Source organism: Plectropomus leopardus, chromosome 2, assembly GCF_008729295.1.
Source record: "Plectropomus leopardus isolate mb chromosome 2, YSFRI_Pleo_2.0, whole genome shotgun sequence".
Taxonomy (NCBI): Eukaryota; Metazoa; Chordata; class Actinopteri; order Perciformes; family Serranidae; genus Plectropomus; species Plectropomus leopardus.
Window position 1 is genome coordinate 25,808,914 of NC_056464.1, and position 26,190 is coordinate 25,835,103.

At 38.1% G+C, this 26,190-nt stretch overlaps 1 protein-coding gene across 1 annotated transcript in view; it reads left to right on the forward strand.

The window, feature by feature from the left end:
* Window positions 1-3,677: 3,677 nt before the first annotated feature.
* The window catches only part of pparg (peroxisome proliferator-activated receptor gamma), a 43,370-nt gene continuing 20,857 nt past the window's right edge, over window positions 3,678-26,190 (forward strand). Inside the window, exons 1-3 of the mRNA XM_042506427.1 lie at window positions 3,678-3,754; window positions 25,107-25,403; window positions 25,756-25,922. Coding sequence (XP_042362361.1) covers window positions 3,703-3,754; window positions 25,107-25,403; window positions 25,756-25,922 — 516 coding nt within the window. The 5' untranslated portion in view covers window positions 3,678-3,702. The remainder of the gene's footprint in view (window positions 3,755-25,106; window positions 25,404-25,755; window positions 25,923-26,190) is intronic.

The following is a 26,190-nucleotide window of genomic DNA, read 5'->3' on the forward strand; positions in this document are numbered from 1 at the left end:
GTAGCATAATAAATATTTTAATATTTCTGAAACTTTAAATATAAGTTCATGGTGTAGCACATTGCACATATTTCTATGTTTTTACACACTTTACATACTCAGCACATTAGATATATTCTTATATTCTTAATATTTTACATAATAGGCATATATGTTGTAGCATAATACACATACTTTTTTATTTATTAAATCTATTTTTATATTTACATACTTCACATTATCGTACTCTTATAACCACTTTCTTATAACTTTCTATGTTTTATATCAGAGGAGACTGTATCTAATCACAGTTTCCCCCGGCCCCCCCCGGGACCAATAAAGTATTTCTGTCCTGAGTTTACCTTGATTTTTTTTAAAAGACATGTCCCTGTCAAGTACACGTTTACAGGGTTATTGTTGTTTTTCTACACTGAATTTTAGTAATTGAGTCATTTTTTAAAGTGTGGCTGATTTTTTTTTTTTAAGATATTGTTATTTAATTATTTGAAACTTTAGATTCTGTGTTCTTGTACACAAAATACCAAATTTGTAATAATCTACTACTACTACTGCTATTGATAATAATAATAATAATAATAATGATAATAATAATTTAATGAATATCTCGTGTGGCGAATGAAATGACAGCAACAGGCCAGAGAATATATTAAGAGCGATAACTTGCATGATATTAAATGAAATTAATGATATAGGTCTGTAGTGATCTATTCTTCTCATAATAGATTCCTGTAAAACCATGAATGCAATTTGGGAAATGCAAAAGCTGAACAGTAATAAAGTCATTTCTCTTCATACCGAGTCACCACGGTGTGTCATTTAGGAGTTGAATCCCTGCAGCAGGCAGAAGGTCAGAGGCTGCTCAAGTGACCAAAAACGGGAACATTTATTTCTTCATGGGCTGGACTTCTTTGGTGGTGGAAATATTTATTCACCTAGATGCTCTCTTTGCTGCCTGTTGCAAGTCTCTGTGTTTTAATAGAAGTTTTACACCAAATCTATCCACAAATTGTCAGCCGGCTGGTGAAAGTTTAGACAGCATGGTTCATGAGAGGCCACAAGACAGCCTGCCACAAGTTTAACGTGTAAGTGAGCATTTAATGAGTAATATATTTACTTCTAAAGTGATATGAAGATGTTAACAATTAGATCACATGAATCATGTGTTATTACATTTAAACAACCCATACCTTTAGATAAACTAGATGTGACTTCAAGACATCTTTTTTAAATGTGAAAAACTACGGCTGCTTTCAACCAAGTGAGTGGAAAAAAACAAAACCTAAAGACTGCACAGTATGGTTTAGGGTGAAAAATAGAGTGAGGTTGCGGTCCGGGGTGGTCTAAGGTCCTCAGACCTACAGTCTTTATAGATGCAGCACAAATTAGTGCTGCTACTAGTTGTGCATCTATTTCTGCACCTGATAGTAGACTGAGTTTCAACATTTGACCATCAAGACTAAATTTTTATTAAAGAATCAGTACAGTGGGCTGGGTTACAATTTAGAAGAAACTCTGTCTAGGTCAATCTGTAACCTTTTTTTTTATTTAAAGATTTAGTAAACCAATTAAAAAATGAGCTTTACTGAACAAACTGTTTGGCAATGAACACTCATGTGGTTTTCTTGTCCATTAACTTGGTCTGATTTAAATGCAGAGTCCATTAAGTTGTCTCTCTACTGTTACTGTCTCTCAGCAGGTGAATTCAGTCACGCTGAAAAAGCCCACAGCTTATGTGTAGTCATGATAGTGATACCAGAAATGTGACTGAAAAGGGCCCTATTAGTCATCATGCTGTCACTCTTAGTTCTGTAAAGTAACTTCAAATATGAAGCTAGCCTGGCACAAAGGCTGGAAACTGAAGGAAAACCTACCAGCAACTCTAAAGCTTATGAAAGAATATGGGGGTGGAGGCGATGCAAAATAGGGGAGGCATGTCAAACAATTCTTTTAGCCCTGGAGAGAGACATATATGTGTGTGTGTGTGTTTGTGTGTTAAAAAAATGAAAAATACTCATCAAACTGGTGCTATAAGTAAATTATTAGCCATTTATCTGAATGCTAAAATGCATTTTAAAGTTCATTAAAGGTTAACATGTCATCACTGATGTAGTGTGGCTATTTTAAAGTAGAAGAACATGTGATAAATTTGGGGTTGAGAAATACCTCTATTCTGGAAAAGTTATAGGAGGTCATTTCTCTGATTAAAAATGCTCAGCTGGATTAATGTGGAAATGTACCTTTAACTCTTAAGCACAATGATTTGATTAATGTTCATGTTAATAGGGAATTATGTGGCACTGCGCATAATTGTTTGGTCTTTGTATTTGTTTTTGTTGTTTTATATATATAGAAACAAAGTCATACCCTAGCCCCCCCTCCCCCTCTGATAAATAATGAACAGTCCCTAAAAAACTTTTTAAAATTCATTCTTATTGTATGTTTATTTTTATTATGATTTTGTTTTTGTTTTGCTCATGTAACTGGGTAAATACAACACAGACTCTTTGTAGAGTTCATTGAACATTTTGTTTCACATTAAGACTTAAAATTTACAAACACACTGAAGTCTGAGGAGCACGTGAAGGCAGCAGCGGCTAACCTCTGCACCATGGCGGGCCGCTGTTTCAGCTTTGGTAGGTTTTTACCAAACAAAAGTACAAACAGTTAGCTTTGGTTGAGCTGATAGGTGGATTTTGTTATATTTGGACAGTCGGCGTTTCCTCTTCCTTTCTGTGTCTGTGCCAAAAGTGTCGGTCCTGTATATTTGCTACCGATGATAGCTAACTAGCTAGCTTAATTTTCAGTGTGTAAACAGAGAAGCGTTATCCAAAATGTCCAACTTACAGTTACAAATTTAGCTTAAAAAACAAAATTCAGTGTTAAACAAACATCCCAACAAACAAAATAAAAACGTATCTTAATGTGAACAATTTTAAATGACCTGTCTAGCTCAAAGAAACCCCCCAAATTCAAATGAGGTAAGTCCCAGCTTTAGCTGAAGGGTAATTTGATGCCTGTGCGTGTCCTCAGGATCCCGGGCGAGCCGCGCTCACAGGAGGGGGAGGAGAGACAGAGGCAGGCAGGCTGACACCGACCACAGCAGCGGCAGCGACAGCAGCAGCATGACCAGAAACCTCCACAGCACACACACACTTTGACACTGCTGCGCTCCCGTGGAGGCGACGAGGACACGCCGCGGTTTTCACGCAAATTCACGCAGGAAAACAAGACGATCCAACTTCAAAAAAACGCAAGTGGGCTCCGTCTAAACACTGCTCAGGTCAGTCACCCTCCGCTCCGTTCACAGTTTGGTGCATTGTGGCTGCTGGTTGGATGTTAACGCGCTGCAAACCACCTTAAAAAGTAATTTAATCCATCAAAAACTCTTGGTATGGACTATACTACCTTTCTATTCTGATTTTCTCCTCAAAGTTGTTGAAACAATCAAACGGGAAACCAGTTGATTTATCCATCCTTGTCAAATCTCCCTCTTGTTTTAAGAAGCTCCAAAGACTGCCGGATGTAATATCTTTTTAAGGTGGACACTTTTTTTTTGCAGTGTGACAGCCTGCCAGTGGCACACAGATGGGGGGGGGGTGGGTGGGGGGGGGGGGGGTGCGGTCACAGGACTGACAAACTGGCACACAGTCAGGTGTCGGTCCATAGTGTGTCTGCGGGCCACAGTGTGAGTGTGAGTTTGACATGCAAACACCAGGCAGAGATTTTAACCATCAAAGTAGTCACTACTTCTCAGGTAAGTCCAAAACTCTATTTATGTCACAGTCATTTAGCTGTTGCCGCAGATATTCAATGATGTCTCACTCTTTCTGATATAAGGTTTGTCATGCTGAATTTTTCCATTTTGCATGGGTCACTCCCATTTTTTTTAATGTATTTTTTTCTCCCTGTCTTTATTCTCTGTGCCATGTGAGGGATTTGCAGATATTGCACAATATTCAGGCAGTTCTGTGTTTTTGAATTGAGTGGAAAATCTTGGTCATGACTCAGCAATAATTGTGTGAACACAAGCTCAGGGGCCAACACTGATTTCTCTCTGAGGTTTGCTGTGTTGCTCCAAGGTAGCTTATGTCAACTGGCCAAATGTTGCTTTATTATGATATGATAATGGCACTTGGGGAGAGAACAGATCAGTTTGTTGTACAAGACTCAACCAGACTCTGCCGGCCCGCGAGTCTGGTTGCTCACCACATCCGTGGAAGTATTTCTTTATCACTTCGTATGATCTTTATGTCAATAATCTGGCAAGACAGTCAGCAATCAGGTAAAATATACAGCATTTTATTGTGCTTTTGTAAACTAAATGTTTTAAAATATCTAAAGCAATTTAAGCATGATGTTTATAGGTCTAAAGGGTCAAAGATAAGTTTACTTAATATGTAATCGTGCGTAATCGCCAACTAATTTCATAATCAAATTAGCATCACATGTAAATACGTTACATATCATTTTAGATCTTCCTCACCTCTTACAGCGTAGACTATTCTATCATGTGCAAATACCATTTTTGTGCTAGTCACCTGTTACAAATTAAATACAATTTTAAAATTGATCATTTATCAGTCATATGCAAAGCTTTTTGTCGACCCGTAAGTTACAAGACATTAAAGTATAAACATAATGACATAAGACTTACTTTACATTAAAAAAATGAAAAACAACACATAATTGCACAAAATCACTCTGTCACTTGAATAATTTAACCACATATCAACCATAACAAACTAACTTTTTAAATGTTGCTGGATATACCATTGAGAGTTTAATAGTGCTGAACCAATTAATCAATTTGTTTTCAGCTATTAAATCTATTGCCAGCCAATCTGATTAACAAATGAATCAGTTTGAGTCATTTTTAAATAAACAAAAGTGAGAGTTGTCTGATTCAGCCTGCCAAAATTTTAATATTTTCTGTTTCCTGAATATCTTTGGGTTGTGAATGAAAGAAAACACTTGATGTCACTGGGTTTTGGGAAACAGTGATCAACATTTTTCACCATTTTCTGGCATTTCATAGACCAAACAACTAATGTTAATTAATGGAGAAAATAATCAAGAGATTATTGACAGTGAAAGTGATCGTTAGTTGCAGCTCTACCCACCATCACATCTGCTTTTATTTTAGTCAAATTTTTATCTAATTGTGGTGATGCAGCTCGAAGTGCAGACGGCACAACATTATAAAACAATAATAAATCCATATGCAAAGTTCACTGTGATAACTGATCTGTCAAGCAAGTTTAAAGTCTCCGCAATTTTTTTATCCGGTGTATGGACAGCACTTTCGAACAATCGCTACCTGGAAGACATCAGGCATCAATCTACCACATACACAAAGGAAAGTACAGTAGTAAAAGTATAAAGTACCTGTTGCTGGTAATAAAAGCGCTAAAGCAGGCTATACCATCTCAAAAAGAGGTATATGCTGTTATATCATTCAGTACTCAGCGATAATACAGTCTGTAAAATATAGGAATATATATTATAAATGAACAGAAAAAAAGGCAAAAAAGTCAGAGAAACAAGTTGCTGTCCAGAAGTAAAATGCTCTCTTCCCTTAAAGCCAACCAGGTTGATAAAATATATAAATGACTAGAAAGAGAGAAAGTCATACCTCTTAAAATAATAAATATTCAGTTACAGGTTTTTCCAAACAAACCCATACTAATAAAGTAACAGGGAAATTACCCTTGGTGCTATAAGTAAATTATTAGCCATTTATCCAAATGATAAAATTTATTTTTAAAGTTCATTAAAGGTTAACATGTCATCGCTGATGTAATTTGGCTATTTTAAAGTAGGAGAACATGTGATAAAATTGCGGTTGAGAAATACCTCTATTTTGGAGAAGTTATGAGAAGTCATTTCTCTTATTAATAATGCATATATATATATATATATATATATATATATATATATATATATATATATATATATATATATATATTGGTGTGGAGTGCTATAAGAAAATAATAATTTAATCAACCATAATGATTTAATATAAATAATACAATCATTGTAAACATGAATATATTGAATAAAAATCATATGAATAAAAATATACATACAAAATTCTAACAAACACAGAAAGAAAGAAAAGGTACCAACATACAAATCAAAATCATATTCCTACATTAATAGGCACCATTACCTAATCTAACAAGCCGCTGATTAGTTTTCAGACACATTAAGAGTGTGTATGTGAGTATTATGTATATGATACAATTTACCTCAAGATCTGTCCACATTAGCAACATACTCCTGGTAGTCTCTTCACTTTTCCACATATTTCTCAGTCCTGTCCTTGGGACTAAAAGAGATTTATTCATATGATGCAACTTTTGCCAATTCTGTGAACCGTTCTTTACAAGAGGGCGCACCTGGTTTGCTCCAGCGTCTCATTATAATTTCCTCCACCACCATTATACTGGTGTGGAGTCCCATGTCTTTGTTTTTTTTGGTTTTAAGCATAAGTTTGGGATCTTTTATGTGTTGAGTGTGGAAAGCTGTGTGTGTCTATTTACCAAATAGATTGTAATCTGTGTGTGAGGTGCTTTAAGTCTGACTGCCGGACTGAGTGTGTTGATACAGCACCAGTCGGTGAATTATTGCTTATCAAGTTATATAATTCCTAAAGAGAGGTGTGTATGCGTGTGTGTGAATGACTGAGACAGACGTGGACTTTGCTCTGTTGTCGTAAATGAAAGGAGTGTTTCGAGATACCATGCTGTGTTTATGTTGTCCCTCACACGGCATGAAAGTCGTGTTTAACTATCTGCAGTCATCATACTCCCACACACAGCTTTGTCTGAGTTGGTGTAAAAATTCAGGTTTGTTAAGATGTCTGCACACCAAGATTCGTCTCAGTTTTTGAAAATCTGGGTTCATTTTAAAGCAAGAGCTGTCAGTCTTTGCTGTGGCTTTAAAACATTAAATGTGAAACCTCTGTGAGAGCTAAACATCATCACCGCTTGAAAGGAAGGAATATGTTTAACTGCACATTTCTATATGTATAAATAAACGGATAAAAGAGAGCGACACACTCAGCCCACAGACAGTTAACCACTCTCGCCTCCTTTGCTTTTGCCTCCTTGCCGCCGACATCCTGGTTTGTTTACTACAGTTCAGCTTTTCTTATTGGTCTTGTGAACATTTTCAAAAAAGTTCACCATTGATTTTATCAGATGACACTGAGGCCATGTTGACTCAGTTAAGCCCTAAGGTCATCAATTAGTGTTTTTAAATTGGGTGTAATAATTAACCTTAAGGCCAATCATTTCACCATTTACTGTCTACTCATGGCAACATTTTTTGCTGGGTTTATTTTGACACAAAGCAGTATTTTGCGCACAAGCAGGGTGTTTGCTGATGAAAAATTCAGCTCTTCTAGTCAATCTTTTATGTTTCCATTATAGGCTGTCCTTTCTTTTTTACTTACATAGTCTTACATAGTCTCCTCCTGTATCTACTGATTTTATTGTAATTAATGAGAATCTGGATTTTGATTAGCAGAGTGTATTTAGCAGGACGTGATTCTTATTTTTATTTTTTTCCAGTACTGTAGATTAAGATCTCACATCAAGCCTTTTTTACAGTTTGAAAAGTCCATAAACAGGAGAATGAGTTAAACAAAATGACGTAAATCTGTCGTAACCTTTTGGACAAACATGTTTTAATTATTCAGAAGTTTCGTTTACTGTGTGTGTTTAGAGGTTTTCCTTCTTTTTTGATATACTAATAACAGTCTTCTGAACATTTTTCAGAATAAATCAATTATAACCGTCTCATCAGTTGACATTTTGTCTTTCGCTGAACAATGACACAACATTGAAGAGAGAAAATGCATCAATCACAAAAACACCTGCCGTCTGAGACGTGATTAAAGTTCAGGGCAAAGTCAAAGCAACTTTCTTCTTGTCACCTCTTTGCACCTAAATACAGTTAAATACAATCTGTGTTTAAATGAGGCAAAAGCGCATTTTAATGCAATTGGAGACAACATGTTATCAATTTACATATCACATTGCATCTAACATTGTCTCCCATCCACATTTATAGTGTTATTTTGTACATCCTCTCTCAAAACAATGCCCTTTGCCTGCCAAAGACTGGATGGATGCTGTGCGACAGCAGAAGTAAAGTTACACCCACAATTACAGTAACAGAAGCTACAGTAAGCTGTTGTTTCTGAACAGTTCTGTTCTCTTCCTGTTCAACATATGTATACAGGATGTTAAGTGACACCTGAAGTCATTGCCACCTCCCTAACTAGATGCATGCTTTAGATTGTAAGGTATTGTTATTGTCATTTTGGGTACAACTACTTTTGTTTTTACTTTTAATAAAGTGGTTAAGGCTAAACCCATTTTTTACAATCCGATCAGTGGCGTTTGTTGTGCTTTCGGGCTGAGATTGCCTCAAGTCGAGCAGTGTTTTTTTTTTCTGCGCGGTGCACCTCCGAAGGCATTTTGTTCCCCCAATTTGTTGCGGAGTGAGTGCTCTTGACTTTAATGCTAGTCTTTGCAGCTGTGGACATGCATGCAGTGACACAGTGAGAGAGAGAGAGAGACTACACCTTAAGGTGAAGAAAGGGTGAATTTACAGCACGTTAATAGGATACAGTCTGGCTTTTTTTTTATATCAAGTGTCATCAAAAAATGTTGTTGCGCATTTGAAAGCCGCACCTTTAGCTTCTTTACCGTATGTTGTGCTGCTGTCACACTGAACATCCCGTAGAGCCCTGTTCAGACTTTATATGAAAATCAAAACGAATCACTGAGTATTTGTATTGAACAGCCAAATCCGATTCAACTGGCATAATTCTGAGTCGGGTACAGCTTTAAACAGTATCACCATGTTGTCAGATTTTAGCAATTATTCGACTAAGTACAATCATATGACAGAAGAAAATGGCCAAATTTATGAAAACAAGACCTACAGACGTGGACAAATTTGTTGGTACCCTTCCATGAAAATAGAAGAACCCACAGTTTTCTCTGAAATAACTTGACACTGACAAAAGTAATTGACATCCATTATTGTTAATTCCATATTTAATGAAAACAGACATTTACTTACATACTTGACTATGACATACCAAAGGAACACAGGTATACATGAGACAATTGCTTTTAACTCAAGCAGTTTTCAGGAGGATTGAAACATTGTTTCAATGAGCTGTAAGGGTACTAACAAATTTTTCCATGTCTGTATGCAAGAAAAAAATGAATTGTCCTTATGACGATAAGACCCAAATCATTTCAGCCACTATTGTGCTTAAGTGTTGCATCCTCTCAAACAAATCCTAGCTTTTTTGATAATCCACCCGCACACATACAAAATACGGACGTCAACCGACGTCAGCGCGCAAACATACACACAGAGGAGTTTTCCTTGCCAATGCACTTTAACATAGATATTAGTCAAGAGACAGTAGAGATATCTGGCAACCTCTGTCCCAATTTCCCTTTAAGAAAGATGTGGGAGCAAACAGCAGCTCCTCAGGTCAAAACCTCGCTCTCTTGGGGAACTCAAGACTGACTCAGACTCTGTGCACGAGGTTAAACGTGGGTATATTAAATGTGGCACTGCTGGAGACATCACCAGTTCAGGTCTTACTAGAGATGATGTGTGATGTATGTAATCCACCCCCTCAATTTAAAGTTGGCTAATGGTTAAATGCCAAAGGATCTTGGAAACAGGAACAAAGACTGTGAAAAGCTTTCCCTCTCTGTTCCTTCGTCGCTGTGTGTGTCTTAGGACAGAGGGATGTATGTTACAAAGCCCTCTGAGGCAAATTGTGATTTGTGATGATGGGCTTTATGAATGAAATTGAATTGGATTGATCTGAATTGTTTGATTTTCACTGAGTGAACCTGAAGAAGCCGCAGGCAAAACGCATCGCTTGCCCTGAATAAAGTCACAGTTAAGTTCTTCAGTGTGCGGTGGTCAACTTTGTTTTTCACTTTAAATGTTCCTGCTTTCTACCAGCACCCTGTGCACAGGGAGTTTTATTCATTATTTTCTTTTCTTTTCTTTTAGATCCAATCGCATTTTCCCTATTAATTTATTATTTTTTGATGACTTTATATAAATTTAATGTTTGAGCTAACATTACAGCAAATACCTTTTAATCCATTACTATCTCCTTTGCTCATGTTAATTTGATTTTAACTCTGCACTCTTTAAATTCAGAGTTTCCCTCTCACTACAGTCCTGTGCACAGCGGTTCAACATGTGGGGAAAGCCAAATCTTGACGGGCCTGCTGTGCCAAGTTACAGTTGATTAGACAATCACGGGGAGGAGGTTAGATGTTGAGCCAACTCTGACACTTATTTTGGTCATTTCAAACCCCCATTGCACCTTCCTTTTTCACAGACGATTCAAAATCAGATTTTTTTCTGCGTGCACCTTGCCCGGTATACATACGCACAGTACGTTCCGTGAATAAGAATCACGTCATGTGTTGTTTTGTTATTGTCCAGCTGAACAGCAGCTGACGGCAGTCCACTCCCGTCTTTTCCTCTTCACTTCGAAGAACAGGGCATGACCCTTCCCGCATTGCACGTCTCCCTCTTCCTACGGTGTTGCCCTCCTCTCGCTCCCTGTCTCCTGTCAAAACACATGTTAAGCCATAAATCTTCTCCACAGTGATTTCTCACAGGACTGCTGAGATCACACTTACATAAAGTGATCAATAACCTATGGGACATCATCATATATGACGATTGTGTAGACTGAATCAGGTGTTCAACTCCATGGCCGTCATTGTCATCCTCACCCTCCTCGTTCTAACCCTCACGCTCCATTTTTAATTGTAACACCTCTCAGGTTTAGAGGTGTGTGTGTGTCAGTGTGTGTGTGTGTGTGTGTGAGACAAAGATAGATTTTAACTTTGTTCTCCTGTCATAGATGGAAGGAGTGCCCCAAACCACGCTTTATATACACTGCGCTCACACATATGTCTTTCACAGTGACAGCATGGCACATACATGTATTTAGATGTGTTTCTGTATGTGTGTGTCTGTGACAGAGGGTGAGAGAGAGGCCTTGACAGCATGCACCACTCCTTCCCCTTATCCAGCGAGGAAGCTCTTGAGGCTCAAGAGACTCATCAGCCATTAACTCATAACTATTTAAAGGAATTAGGGGAAAGTTCATGTCCTCAGATTATTGTTGTTAAAACTGCAGATTCCCAGAGAGCAGCATATGGATCACACACGCATGCACACACACACACACACAAATATATACAACAGTGATATCTCTTGTCTCTTTAGCCATTTTCACACTACACTTAGCCCCAGGCTAAGTGAGCTTTTAGCCTGGGACTAAAATAAAGTTTCACACTGGCACAATCCTGGCATTTTCCAAAGTGGGCTAAACCTGACTTTAGCCTCGGGCTTGCTGGCCCTGTTGACAGTTGACCAAACATGAGGCTAAATTTTGGTGTGCTGTCACATGACTTCTTCGTCAAGTCATCAGTACCTGCATGTTTTATGTTTGTGTTGTAACGATGGTACCCAGCGGGCCACAGTGTTGTTAAAGGTATATATTTAGGTGCCGACGCTGGGTGACAGACAACATCAACGTGACTTAGAGTACTAACGACAGATGATGTTGATATTTTGTTGGTTTTAAGTTGTATAAAGTAACTAAAGTCCCGTGTCTTCCAAATCTCTCATACCAGTGTCATCTTTGTCATCTGTTGAGGTTTAGTCGTAAGGTACGGAAAACCAAACCCAAATTCTACTAAATGTCATGATGTTAAGGTCCACACAAATTTAAACACTGTTAGACATTTAAAATATCGTCGACACGGTTTTCATTCCAATCAAAATTAAATGCCAAAATGTAATATTTTTCTGATGTCGTATTGACACCCGCCGCAAGTTCGATAACTATTAACTGAAATGGGAGGTAGCCTACCTAGTAAGCCTATCTTGCTAACTTAAACCACAATTTGTCTGGGAAAGACTTAAAAAGATCAACAGAAAGGTTTTCCCACTATCTGTCAGTGAAGCTATCCAAGGCAGCTTTAATAGGAGTGATAATAGAATGTAAACATTTGTCACGTGTCCAAACGGACATTAAACACAAGGCTAGAAGAAGTTCAGGCTGAATCGTATAGCCCTGGGCTTAGCTTAACCCTTGGTTAACAGTGTGTGTGTTAACTTTAAATGTATGAATGTATGTATGTGCATATATATTATATATATATATATATATATATATATATATATATATATATATACACACAGCATAGTGGTGTGTGTGTGTGTGTGTGTGTGTGTGTGTGTGTCCTTTAATGTTTGTTTGCATGAAAGGGTTTGATATGTTCCTTTAAGAATTCCCCAGAGTGCAGTTCATGGGAGTTCAGTCACCCTGTTGTCTGATAATTCAAGGCCCACCTAATATCCCACTCACATAATTATTCTGACAGCCATGTCGAACATATCCTGAACATGGTAACAATAGGTCATTAAATTATGTTACAATGATCAAAGGCTTGGTTGACAGATTGGAGAGTTAGATTAGCCCTTTTTGTTCAAAAACTGTAATAGTTGTATGAGTGTGTTATAGCGAAAACATTTGGCTTTTTTTTTGGCTTTTTTTGCTGTTATGATTGTTGGGCTGACTATAACCATACGTTTTTGCGTGACAACTGGACAGACCAAGTCTCATTGAGTCTGTTCAAATCTGGGTGAGTTGTGGTTGACAGACGTAAAATTGTACGGTGTGTGGTGTGTCATTATTGTGAATATTTGTCTCCTGATGTACAATTCACTACAACAAGTAGAGATCCACAGTTCAGTTTATAGGAATAGTTGAACATTTTAGTTGATATGCTTATTCTTTTTCTTGCCAAAAGTCTGATGAGAAGAACAATACCACTCTTGAGCTTGAGCCCCAATTCCCCATAAAACCATTACATTATTTTTACGTTTCTGCAATTAGAATAAACAAATGATACAACATGTTAATTGATGAGCTTCAGAGACGTTAGCGGATGTATTTTATGAACTCTGGACATGGCCAGGCCGGTTGTTTCCCCATTTTGCATCTATCATTTTACCAACCCACTTTAGATGGAACTGCTACCATTTCCAAATGACAAAAGCCTCTGTCTCTGACCACTAAGGCGGCGTAGATGATGACGCACGCTGAGGACGTTTTGTTCTTTCGTATAGACATTGATGGATGTAAGTCGTAGCCAGTGATTCAGTAGGCGTTGTCATCATACAGTCTGCATACATCGAACTTGATGTCGTACCCAAGTTTATTTAGATCCATGTCGCACAGTGTTGCTTGCTCTAAATTTATAAGATTGCAAAATCTCACCTTTGACTGTTAACTGTTTTTTTCTTTTTACTTTGCTCTTGGCATTTGTCAAAGGCTGTTGTGTTAAATCTTGGAGTCTGATTAATATCATGGTTACAGTGATAATGAATCAGGGTTCCCACTATCATGGAAAACCTGAAAAAGTCAAGGAATTAGTAGAAATCATTGAAAGTTTTTGAAAAGTCATTGAATTTCATTGCATGTTAAGATTTACCCACAGTAATGTTACAAGGATGACCTTTTACAAAATGTAACTTTTATTTTCTGTAGCTGTCAAGATGATGTAGCGTTAATATCTGCTGATGTGTGACAAAGTTTTGTTTTCCATCAGGTATGTTTCTTTTTTTATTTCTTCATGTTCTGTCTCTCCCTCCATGTATGCCAGCTACATAAAATTATGTTTGAATAGAGTTTAAATCTGATATTTGTTTGAAAAACGCCAGGCAAGTGGTGCAAGGGAAAAGAATTATTATGGGTCACTGAATAGTCATGGAAAATTTTTGTCCATGAAAATGTGTAGAAAAACAGATGGATTCTCTTGGGTACATGATTAGTTTCATTTTTCTGATTAGCGCAGAAACACAAGTCTTGTGTTAGATGGAAAAACAATTCTCTGATATGATGTGATGAGTCATTTCTCACAGTTTGTTCTCGCATTTGTATTTTTCGGCTGCAGGTTCAACTTGTCACTGATGTTTATGTTCCAACCTTTTGTAATACATCTTTAAAAAAAAAAAAAAAAAATGTTAAAAAATTGTGTGTCTGTCCTGGTGTGGGCAGACTTTAGCTTAACATTTGCATGGCCTTAAAATCATTATTTTTTTTCAGAATAGTTATAGATGCAAATCCTGTTCTAAAATCTGTACAAAAATGATCAAAAGCTGTTTCATTACCATCGGGATAACTTAACAGATACCTAGCAGTCATAATCAAACCAGTTACCGCATCTAAATATCATCAGATCTTTTTTGCGTCTTAATCATTCAACGAACTGACGACTTTCCCTCTTGGAAAACGTGCAGTTCAACATTCTTTCTAATTGTCTCTGCATTGCTTGAAGGATTATTGTCCCAGTGCACACGTGCAGTTTGAAGGGAGTGAAAACTACTGTCAAGCTAACGTGAGACCACTTGACCCAACCTGTCCAACCTTGACCCTTTGGGGTAAAATAACACAGTTGTGAGTGAATGATTGATGGTTGCAGACAAGCTGAGACTCTATGTCTCTGAATTGTTGTCAGTCCATCTTCGCTGTCTCATTTTGTTGATAAGTGAGTCAGCTTGTTCAGTTCAAAGTATTTGTTTCAGCAGCTCTGTTTGATATATTAGTTTTATGTCATAACTTTCTGTGCGTTGCTGTATAGTCATGCAACTTATGTACAAATGGAAATACAGGCAGAAATTTTCCATTGTCTCAGCCAATAAGAAGAAACCACTTCTCTCTTGTTTGGTCTGGGAATGTGTGCACGCATTACGTTGTGCTTAGTTTGAACACATTTACAGTCACACACAAATTACTCTACCAGATGCTGTGTTGTCTTAGGTTATCGTTGTTTTTTCATTTATTCATATTTTAAAAGGACAATGCACATTAATCACCATCACTGTAAAAGTGTCAGCATTGTCTTCAAGCCAGATGTTCAGCTAGCCTTTGCAAATTTCCAATAAAACAATACATTAAAGTAGACACTAATTTAAAAAAAAGAACCTATCATTGTTACTGTGCATAAACTGTATAAAAGAAGAGGAGGTAGCGTCTGAGTCTGAAAAGTGAAGCTAGTGTGGAAATGCCTTACAAGGATTAGGTCAGCATTTTTGAAGTGGAGTTGTATGGGGTACTTTTCATAGTATATAGTATATTTCATACTGTAAATGTCAGTCTTTATGTCCCCAATTTGGAGAAGCAGACTGGAGTCCGACATGGAAGCTAAACAATCTACTGCTGTGGATTGGGGTCTGTGACACAATGTATTATAGCCACCTAGCAAAATAATATAAGTTTAAGTGTTTGTTAATGTATATTAAGAGTATTTTCACTGCTTAAACATTTACATCGATAAACACAGGAGCTGCTGGTCTACTGCTGCCTTGACCAGTTATTTTGTTTGAGTTATTGTCGTGTGACAGGGTTGTTCAGATTCACCAAAGTCACACAGTTATACAGTGTAACTAATTGCATGAGTGGCAGACCAGTGGTTCCTGTGTTCAGCAAGCTAAAATTACTGTTTTTGTCAATGGAGTCTGATGGCTTTGATTAGAGCATAAATGTGGTACTGAAGCCGTTATTGGCTTCCTGTCAGAGCAGGCTGTGAGGTGAAAATACCAATACAGCATACAGTTTAACCGATGAAGAGTTTTTCAGCTGGGACATTTTTAGGCTAATATACATTTAATTGGTGAACCTGTTTACAGTAGTACATTGCTTCGCTTCTGCGTCACACTCCAGCCTGCTTCTCCACACTAGAGGCGTGACAACAGACATCTATTGTATTTGATATACTGTTGATAATGATATTAATACAATCCAACTTCAAAAAATCCAAACTATTCCTTTAAACCTGCATTCTTTCTAAAAGATTATTTAGAGGTCAGTGAGGAAATTACTCTACATTTTACTTAATGTATTACCACTGTAAACATTTTCCTAATGAGTTTATTGTCTTAACTGCTCATTTAAGTCTTCTTCAGTACAGCGTGATGCTTCTGTAGATTATGGTCCCATTTAGAGTAAAATAAATGATAAAGCAGGGTATGTTTTTGGGTCACTGGTATGGCGATGGCATCAGTTTACCCCTCTCTCCTTCGTAGCTGTCATATTTTGGTTTCTACTACACTGCTAAAATCAATCAGGGGTTTTTTTGTGACATGATATCATACAAGGTGCAATTACAGTGAAGTGTGATCGTCGTCAGCTCCTTTGTTCAACCTCAGATAAAATCAGAAGAGTAAAGGACACAGCGAGTGTCTGACTCCGGTTTATGATAACAGCTCTCATATTCTGGTTAGAAATTGATATATGAGTAACCTTTCTGGTTTTTCTAATTAAATCAGACAACTTGCAGGCTACCGTGTACTGTGTTGGTATTGCATGAGGAGACAGAAGTGAGTGCGTCACAGCTGTCACACCGACACTGAGTGACTGAACGGAGGGAGAGAAGTGCAACCAGAGAGGCATGATGAGGTCGCCTGTCAGAGTGAAGCAACAGGAAATCATCTGCATCTGATGTCTACCACCTTACGCACACACACTGAAACACACACAGACACACACACACTTAAACAGGAGAGCACACAAATACAAGAAAGCAAGAAAACACTTTTAAACACACTGGTACACATACACAAGCATATTCTGTACAATTATTCAGAGACAAGTGCACATAAAAAAAGAGGAATGAGACACACACTTACGCGCACACACACACATACATACTCACACACACACACACTTGCACACACACACTCAGACCACATGATAGTTAGCTGTCTGAACTTTTGCTGAGCCCAGACTCTGTCAGAGAGAGAAAATGTGTGTGTAGTTCCCTTTCTACTGGTCATCACTTCCTGAGGAAAAGGATGACCATACACACACACTAACACAAACACACACACTAACACACACACACCAGTCTCTTCTTCTGTCACTGTCACTTGGTTGCTGGTCAGTGAGCGGACACTGAACACTCTCTCTAATGTGAAACGGGAGCAACAGGGTGAGTGGACTGTGCCGTGTGTGTGTGTGTGTGTGTGTGTGTGTGTGTGTGTGTGTGTGTGTGTGTGTGTGTGTGTGTGTGTGTGTGTGTGTGTGTGTGTGTGTGTGTGTCACTGTCATCAGGTTCCCAACATTGAATCAATGTGGGGGCTACAGTGAATGTAAAGATTATCTACTGCTACATCTGATACAGTTTTTCGGTTATATGATAGCTTTTAAGCGTGGTGTGTTGTCAGTCGGTTTCCACTTATAGCAGAGTCAGTGCTCATCAGTGAGACGCTGTACATCCACCAGTTTTGTTTGATATGGAGTATGTCTTCTCACAGACAGTTCATCGTCTTGTAAGCTGGCTCAGATTTGTGTGCAAGATTTTATTGATAATTGGTAGCACCAATGAGGTTGAAACCATAGTTATCAGATTTTCTTTCTTGTTTTTTTTTCTCCAAAGGAACCAAATTAGCAAAACACATATCTGTAACTAGGTCATGTGAGGGAGCTTCATATTCTTCTCTTTTACTTTGTGTTCTTGTTTGTGTTTTTTCTCTGAAATATAGAGGTTTAAATGGACACTTCTTGGTATTTTGCAGTGCATTCGGGTAGTCTACCTCTTGAATGGCACAGTTCTCTTCCTGTTTTCTCTGGTCATATAGTACCAATTTTAAAACTATTTGCATATTTCTACTGCATAGACAGCCTAGTTTTATAAAAAAAAAAAGCGGTGAATACTTCTTTGAGTAAGAATGAGATAGAAATCATGAATTGGTTTTTATATTTTAGGATTTAAGAATATTCTCAACTGTATAATAATTTAATTATGTTTGTACATGTTTGTAAAACATGCAAATGCTTTTAAAAATGCAGAAAAGCACATTTTCTTCAATTTGTGCTCATTTGTAAGAAGTGTTGCCTCCCCCTCAATCTGACCTCAGGCTGACCTGATGTTTATCAGTGTTCTACTTTCCTAGCCTTTGGAAGTTGAAACACAAAAATTGATGAAAAAAATCAAATAGAAATCAGAGACTGGGTTCTGTTTTACTCAGAGCTGTGCCAAGCAGATAGAGATTATGGTTTCTAACCTCCCACTGCACTAACCTTTGAAGTTTCATGAGTAAATTCAGTACCAGCCAAGCAAGTGGGTTTTCAGACGCAAGGAGACTCTCGTTTCTGTCGAGAGGGCAGTCCAGACCTCTGGCTGACACTTTGTGTGCATGCGGAGTTCCATTACTTTCCTGTTTGATCATGTAGGTGCAGAGGGGGAAGGCCCCTTTCAGGTAAATTCTGCCTGTAGTGGCTTAACACCACCAGAGTTAAAAAAAAAAAAAAGTGTCAGTTTCCTGAAGAGTGAGGCAGGCAACTTTTTACACTGCCAAGTGTCTGCTGAATAACTGATTTGATCAAATCAGCTATACACACAAATAAAGCACTGCATTAGAACAACATGTGATCCTCCACTGAATCCCACTTTTTCCTCATGCAGGCAAAAATCAAGGGCACATAGTCTTTTCAAAGACATTGTGGGGACTGTAAGGCAGACGTGCAGGCGGGCATATCTTTGTTTTAGTCACTGATACTGAACCACATGCTGTTTTACATGAAGAGGTCAGGAAGTCACGGAGCTCTGTGCACTAACTCTCTCCCTCCCTTTGTCTCTGTTAGTCACACATACACATTCATATACACGGGACAACTGAAATGACTTACTGTGCAGAAAAAAACAACAAAAAACAAACCTTTCTTCAGAGGGGAATTACTCTGCAACATGTCATTTTGTCATCAGGATGTTATAAAGGAAACAGCAAAAAAAAATCAGACTGAGGGTATGTACAGCTGTGCTAGATGACACATATTTATACCAGCTTGCTTTTTACTTCTCTTAGTTTATGATGTATAAAAGCCCACAGTATTCAAACACCATCATAAATACTGTGTTTCTTCAGTGCATACCTTGTATTCAAATTTTATAGTTCTCATAGCAGCCCAATTAATTTCCAACAGTGCCTTTGGTGGAGTGAGTGTCTGCTCTGGCAGTAGTTGTGTAGTTCTCACCCTCAGAGAGGGAGCATAGTTTTTATTCACACAGGGAAGATAAGAGTGTTAATGCCTGTGAATGCAGCGGGGCAGGTTTTGCCTTTTGTCTCTCACTTCACTAAATATACCAGACCGGCTTCTGTGTTTGCTTCTCCCGTGTCCTAAACTACTCCTCACCCCGTATTTTTCTTTGCTTGATTGTTAAATTATTTACTGTGTAGGAGTGTAGGAGGCCTCTACACCCTCAGAAGACATTATGATGATGATGGATATTTTCTAACTGCAGGGCTTATTCATCAAGAGCTTTTTGTATTCTCTTATTCTCCTTTATATTCTGTTTTTGTTGACTTTGTGTTGAGCTGTGTTTTTCATCTTTGGACTTGTAGCACCAAGTAGTGTAATAATTTACTTAAAATGTAGTAATGTCTGAAAATGTAAAAGAATGTGCAATTAACTTGATTGAAAATGTAAAAAAAAAAAAAACAACAAAAAAACAAAAATATAACTTCTAATGACCAATAATGTAAAAAAATGTCCTTATTGATATTTAAAACTGATATTATGTCAATGTCATACATTATTTCATTTTTGGGAAATTATTACACAACACAAAGGGATGCAAACTTTATTTGAACTTTTTCCTCTGTCAGGAAATAAATCACCAGGATTGTAGAAAGTTCTTTGAAATTACTACATTATTGAGTGCTACAGGACTTTGTTAAAATAAATTGATAACTTTAAACTTCCAGTGTTTAGGATTTGGGGGCATCTATTGACAGAGATGATATATAGCAGGGTTAGGCATAAGTACTGATGGACAGGTTTGGGTATCGGTATTTGTATACAGTGTGTGTATGTATATATATATATTCTTTCTATTTATAATCTTATTTTATTGTAGAGCTGTGTGTAGCAAATCTGCGCCTCCTTTCCCCGCTTTCACTCCGTTTATATCTGTTAATCATGAGACTGCTGCAATATTGTGAGCTCTGCGCTGGGCAACACTTGGTGGGAGTCCACTTGCACACAGACACACACACACACAAAAAAGGGTATAGTCACCTGAAAATGAGAATCATTGTGTTTATGTTACCTTAAAACAAGTTGTTTCAACACCCTAGTTCTCCTACATGCTGGGCACACGGGAGAAGTTTTAGTCCGTTGCTTTTAAAGATACAAAAAGGACTTGAGACACTTTCTGTGCGGTAATCTGATCCCCTGTCTGTGCGTCAGTCCATTTTGGCAAATCGCTGCGGCTGTGAAGAAATATGAAAGTTAAAAAACATTTCATTCATTTTGCAACTTTGTCCCTGAAGGGAAGATTTCACATCGTTCTGTTTGACCTCTTGGTTTCACCTCTTTTCTCCTGAACTGTTGCTTGCAGGCGTGGAGAACTACATCATTCCCTCTCCTGAAGTTAACATTACACTATCATCATTTTGTTTAGTGGTACAGCTGTTGTTGGTCAGTCTGTGGTTTCGTTCATTTCATTCCTGCCACAATTCATGTTTTTGTCCATTTAAAGATCCTTGGAAAGTTTACATTAAAATGTTGATGCTCTTTATTGAGGAGTCCACCTCGTCAGTAGAGTAGCTTGCCAGACCTGCCTGCCAGTTTGTCGTTGGCCTTTTGTTATTATGTCATGACTGAGGCAATAGCTGATAGAAAGTACTCCTACACACTGTCGTCATACCTGGAAGACAAGTTCAGACGTGGAAATCTGAGAACTGGCAAGACACACCATCGCAAATGTCACGCACGTGCTCACAAATACACACATGCGTGCACACACACACACTGCATAAACATTACTGATCATCTGTCACCTTTTCTAATGTCTGACAGGGTGTTTGCCCATGCAACACTCACAGATACAAACATGTTGAATTCAGTGGAGTTTCTTCGACAGTGTCTCCGTGAGCACTCTCGGGAAAGAAGTTACAGAAAAACTTGTTTTCACCTCTGATTACGACATGATTTAAGCACCTTGGTTTAACTGCCAGGCTGCAGCCGCCTTCCCTTTTTGCTTTGTACTTTGTGTTTAAGAGCCTGCTGAGTACAGAGCATGAATTTCCTCAGATAAGGGGTTTTTCTTGAATCCTCTGGGGTGCAGTTTCATGTCTTGAAGTGGTCTGGGGACTGGCTCTCTGTCACCCTAATCACTTTATCTCTCAGTCTTCATCTCTAGAGCTCGCTCCCACTAGATTTCTGTCTCCATATGATAACTTGATGCCAACCAGGACACAAGCTGTTCCAATGCTCCGTCTATTTTAGGCTTGGATCAGCTGGCAACTAGCCAACAAATGGAAAAATAACCAGGTTTCTCTGGTTATTAATAGTCAGCATTTTCCCCCGCAGCAGCTTCCAAGACAGTGGAAGCTACAGCCTCCGGACACACACACACACACACACACACACACACACTGCTCTTTCTCTCGCTTGTTTTAAAACAATGTCACAGTCAGTGTGAATTTTAAGTGGATCCGCTGCTGATTTTCATAGCCCTGGCCCAGAAAGTGAAAAGGAAACAATAAGTAGTTGAGAGAGAGGATGTTTGCTGCTCGGGGATGTTTTGTTAAGTAATTTGGAGCCATTTCAATCCATTTTTATACCTGGTGCTGCTGTGCCATCCGAGTATTGCTATTTTAGTTTTGTACTGTTGCATAATTCATCGCTTTCTTTGTTGCATTTTTTTCTCCAAATCAGGCACTCAAGGTTGATTAGAGGAGGTTTATTTTGAGACCCGTGTCGGTTACAAAAGGTTGTTTGGCAGGACAGGTGGTTCAGCGCACAGACCTTTTACACTATTGATTATTTATAAACTGTTGCTAGTTTGTCTTTTCCTTTTCGGAGTTTCTTCAGTTTAAATCAAGGTCAGAATCAAGAAATGGCTTCCTCGTTCTCAAAAAAAGGAAAAAGGCGTGAGAAAAGTAAATAATTTTCAGTATTAATATTCAGAAAGACACATGGATAAGAATTGTTCTCCCTAAAAAAAGTATTCTGCCTTCAACAGAAAAGTTTTTCATTTCACAAAAACAAAAATCGTAATGTCTTCTGGGACAGGTTTGATTATGTTTTATATTCTTCTTTCTGTCAACAAACTTAATAAAATATCAGATGTATTCTGAGTATCCAAAGCCTGATATAGCTCATTCCTGTGCCATAAACTTTCACGAACTGTACACAAACTATTTAGTTTTAGTTTTAGTTTATTAGGATCCCCATTAGCTAACGCCTTGCATCAACTAGTCATTCGACACATAAAAATACAATTTAACAAATAATTATGTACACTACATACACTCAAACATCACATTACATACAAAAAAAGATAAAATGAATCGCGTATGATGTAATGTAAACAAAATCTGTACGCAAGTTATATAAGTGAATGTATTAATCAGCAGCATACAGTCATCCACAACAAATACATTGCTTACTACTGTTTGAGTAAAGAGAAAAAAACTATGGTTCCCAGGACATTTAAATGCAGTTAAAAGTTAAATTAAAGTGCTAGAGAATATAGAATTAAAACAAACAAAAATAACTAATCACGTATAATATTAAAAAATAAATAAAATGAAAGGTAGCAGCAAAGAGTTAAGTTCAACTATTAACTTTAACAATTGAACACATCACTTGAACTAGATATTCTACTTACTGTATTTCTGATTCACCACACAGTATTGTACAAAGTTACCCCCAGATTATATGCTGCAGCTGTGTGTGTGGTTTGCTTTCATGTGGGCTGCAGTAACCTCTGACGACTGGTCTATGACCATCTCAGCTCACCTCTCTCTAACGATGCCTGACCATATGAGTTAGACATCAGAGTGACTGAAGAGCCTTCATTCATTAGTATCAACAAATAGCTGAGTATCTAGAGAGATCTGTGGGGTAGAAAATCAGTTTCTAAGACTTTCTGAATGTTGATTGAGCTCATTTTTCATACATTGTTAAAATACATTTATTCATTGTTCCCCAAGACGCAAATCCCATGAAAAGACCAAAAGCAACAAGTAATCAATCAAAGACTATTAAAGAGACCAACATCATCTGCTATTTACACCTGTCTGAATGACATTTCAAAATAAATTATTTACCCATTTCTTAAAAATTAAACTGTACATTTTTAATGTGTTTTGAATGATTTTCATCATAAGAACCTGGAAAAGTTAAAGCAGTAGAGTACAGGCAAGTGGCTGCCAAAGCTGATCGTGGCTACTTAAGAACAGCCACACAATGCCGCTGTGGGTGGAACTGCTACCTTACAGTCAAGATGGCAATGAAGATAACAAACTTTTGTCTAACGTTAGTTGATTGTTACATATAAGGTATAGAATTAACCCTTTGAGACCTTAAGCTCCATCGCTTTTCTTGCTTTCAGATGCCTTTCACAGGTATTTAAACCTTGAACCTGAATCGAATTGGCTTGATTTCTTTCAGAAACATGGGAAAAAGACAATGAGCAACTTGAGCAACTTGGTAAGAAATTGCAAGAAAAAATATTTTAAAAACCAAGGGGAAATGCCTAGGGTATTTTTTTAACTAGGGGAAAATATGTTTATGGTTATCATAATCACATATTTAAAATGATGTTGTAGAATTGCTATAAAATGTTAAGAACTTTTTCCAAGTCATTTCCTTGTTTGTTTTTTACTTTCTTCTTTTGTTTTTAGTTTTAGTTTTTGATTGTTTTTTGTTTTACTAATTTTTAGGTAATTTTCTTGTACTTTTTACCAATTTCTTTCATTTTTTTTTTTTTTGGATAATTCATTCTTTTGTTGCTCATTTCCCTCTTCCCATTTTTTTTTTAAGAAATCAAGTCAATTTGATCAGGTTTTAGAGGGTTAATTTGCAGATGCTCATATTCAAAATGGGAGAAGTTTTTTCTGGATGTCAATATTTAAGCTATGGCTAAGACCAAAATGTGGTTGCAACACTGTAGCTTCTCGTTTTTTGGCCTAGCTGATTGCTTATGACTTGTAGCGACTATGGTTGGTTAAGAGGAGTGAAGAGTCAGCAGCTGGTATAAAATAGATGTTACAACAATTGTGAATCTCTGCAACCATGAGAGTTCCTAAAGCAAACAGTTATACTTGTGAACTCAAAATATTAGGCTGATTGGACCAGTAGTTTGTGAGATTAGCTGTGGACAGATACGCACGGACGCACATTACTCAAATTTATGATCCCCTCCATTCTGACACCTTGCAGATAATACATGGGCTTGTAGCTGAGAGCCACAGACATTGTTTGTATTGACATTTACATGCAATTTCTTATCTATACGAAAAATATAGAATTACCATATACTTTGATAATGGCGGCCAAAACACAGTTTTTCTAGGAGGTACAAAAAGAAATCCCTGACGGTTGAAAATGGCTCACAGTATTACAACACACAATACTTAATTAAACAATCAGTAACTGATTAAACAGTCAGAAGTGCAGTCTGTTCCACTGCAAAAGCTAAAAACCTGCATCCTTGGCCCAGACAAGCTGAGGCTCAAACAGTCCTACTCTCTGTGTCCTTTGGTTGGGCAATCACACAGCTAGCCACCCAAACAGCAGCGGAGGAAGACACTGTTTTGTGCAGAAGACACGTTGCTCAGTGCCAGAGTTCGTCTTGTACTCACAGTGACACAATCTGCCTCCCTGTTTACTAGATAACAGACAGACAGCAGGGACAAGCTGGAGGACCCGGGGTACTCGTCGTGTTGCGGAGTGTCTGTGTATGCATTTTAATATTGTGGGCTTTTCAGAACGGACTTATTTAATCATTAACACTACGTACAAGGCATCATGTGGGCTTATCTGTGTAAATTTTTTATTGTCATCTTTCTTTCTACCCACCTCTGTTTCTCTTCTCTTTTTATCTCATCCTCTCTCTTCCTCCCCTCCTCTCTCTTGTTCCTCTAGCGTTATTTTCTTTTAACAAGGCCACATACAATCAACAAAGGATATTGCATCAGCTGTCGTGTCACTGCTTCATCTCTCTCCACAGCAGACATGGTGGACACCCAGCAGCTCCTCGCCTGGCCTGTCGGTTTCAGTCTGAGCGCGGTGGACCTGTCAGAGCTGGACGACAGCTCCCACTCCCTCGACATGAAGCATTTGTCTACGTTAGACTACGCCTCCATCTCCTCCTCCTCCATCCAGTCCTCCCTGTCTCCTCCGCTCGTATCCTCCATCTCCTCTGCCGGTGTGGCCTATGACCCTAGTCCGCCGCAGCACGAAGAACAACTGACCAACATGGACTACACAAACATGCACAATTACAGGACGGAGCCGCACACACACAGTAAGTCCAGTCTGTGTGATGGGTTCCTCAGTGTTTCTTTATGCTGATTAAACGCACTCAAAGTTTAGCAGCAAAATTTGCAGGAGGAAGAAACTGAACCATATGCTCAAGTCCTCACGGAGGAAAACTGTAAAAAAGTGTGGAGGAAAATGTAAAAATTCATCGTGTAGCACATTAAGAGAAACATTGGTCAAGATAGTGATCTGTAATTGTGTTGAAAACATTAGAATAGTGGTTTTAGCCTGTTAGAGACCTGAAAATGGATTTAAGAGGTGTAGGAGGGAGGTTTTTATACTACAGTACTTGGTATAGTACTTGGTGTCCTAACTGCCTGATGATGTTCTGTCTTCAGATTTGATCAAGCTGGAGCCGGAGTCGCCTCCACAGTACTCTGACAGTCCTGTATTCTCTAAGCTCCAGGACGATACATCGACAGCAGCGCTGAACATCGAGTGTCGAGTGTGTGGAGACAAAGCTTCGGGGTTTCACTATGGTGTCCATGCCTGCGAGGGCTGTAAGGTAGGACTGAAAGATCGTCGTGGGGGATGATGAATTGTCATGAATGATGATGAAAATGAGATTTATAAAGAAAGTGGGAAGAATGTACAGCATGGTCAGTGTTTAAGCAACATATCCTCAGACAACAGATCAAGTGATAGTCAACCATAGACTGTATAAAAATATGGACAATTTGCCCCCACTTATTCCTGTTACGTTTAAGTGAAACCAAAATAAACTGGATACTGCTACTGTCATCTTGCACAGATTCTGCACAATAGCGTTTCCT